This window comes from Sinocyclocheilus rhinocerous, unplaced genomic scaffold (genome assembly GCF_001515625.1).
Source record: "Sinocyclocheilus rhinocerous isolate Xijiao unplaced genomic scaffold, SAMN03320098_v1.1 scaffold38217, whole genome shotgun sequence".
Taxonomy (NCBI): Eukaryota; Metazoa; Chordata; class Actinopteri; order Cypriniformes; family Cyprinidae; genus Sinocyclocheilus; species Sinocyclocheilus rhinocerous.
This window is the reverse complement of record NW_015669146.1, coordinates 1-1,019: the sequence shown is the minus strand read 5'-3', so window position 1 is coordinate 1,019 and position 1,019 is coordinate 1. Positions and strand designations below refer to the sequence as shown.

At 41.7% G+C, this 1,019-nt stretch overlaps 1 protein-coding gene across 1 annotated transcript; it reads right to left on the bottom strand.

Moving 5' to 3' along the window:
• Positions 1 to 3: 3 nt before the first annotated feature.
• LOC107734074 (40S ribosomal protein S8-like) lies at positions 4 to 794 on the bottom strand (the record flags this gene model as incomplete). The annotated part of the gene is made up of 3 exons (XM_016545937.1): positions 4 to 86; positions 293 to 392; positions 621 to 794. Coding segments are annotated over 3 exons (357 nt in total), but the record flags the coding sequence as incomplete, so codon positions are not given.
• Between the last annotated feature and the right edge of the window lie 225 nt (positions 795 to 1,019).

Below are 1,019 nucleotides of genomic sequence, written 5' to 3'. Positions count from 1 at the left end.
GTTCTTCACCAGGGTCTTGGTTCTCACCAGCTCATTGTTAGAGGCGTTGTAGACAACATCAATGATCCTGGTCTTGCGGGTACAGACTGAAATGTCGTTAAAACCACATTAAAACTACCTATAATGAAACATCCAACAAAAGCTCAGCAAATGCATTAAAGAGCAGGTTGAACGGGTCTTTCTCAGAGAACAATGATATCCATCAAGCACATTCAGTAGCAGAACTGGACAGATTATCTTCACTGAAAGCTGCACCTGTATAAGCAGCACAAAACATTTATCAGAAACTTACATTCTGAGCCCCATGAGAAGTTGCCCACATCGAGCCTCAAGGCACGGTATTTCTTGTTTCCACCACGGACTCTTACTGTGTGGATGCGGCGAGGTCCAATCTATAGAGAGTCATAAAAATGTATGTTTATATAAAGTGACAAAGGCCCATGAAGAAATACTTTGAGCTTGTCCATGTGTCAGTGTAACTATGACGAATCCTAACATTGGAAGGTCAAAGGTTTTGACCAAAACGGCCAAAAAAGACCAACCTAAGGACGTGTTTTCATCACCCACATTGTCGGAAAGACATACATAATGATAGCAAAACACATTTAAGTTAGATTTACCTTTGTGTTTGCAGGAGGACGCCCGAGCTCATATTTCCTTTTCTTGTGGACGGGCTTGCGTTTGCCACCAGTCTTGCGGCGTTTGTGCCAGTTGTCCCTTGAGATACCTTTAGGGTACAGAGATGCATTAGAAACAAATCTGAGTGAAATTAAATCATTCCTTTCCACCGCATACTTGAATGTTCAGTTCTCCAAGGTTTATCCGCATGAACAATCGGATTCCGCAATTGGATTCATCATGCACACTCAAGCTTCAACAATTTAACCAAATATTATTTGCTCTATACCTGTTCGATTTCCCCATAGAACACAACCCCCAGTCGTCTGGCCCAAAATCTACTTTTGTGCTCCATATAAGAAAGTCATACTGATTTGAGATATGAGGGTGAGTACACAACA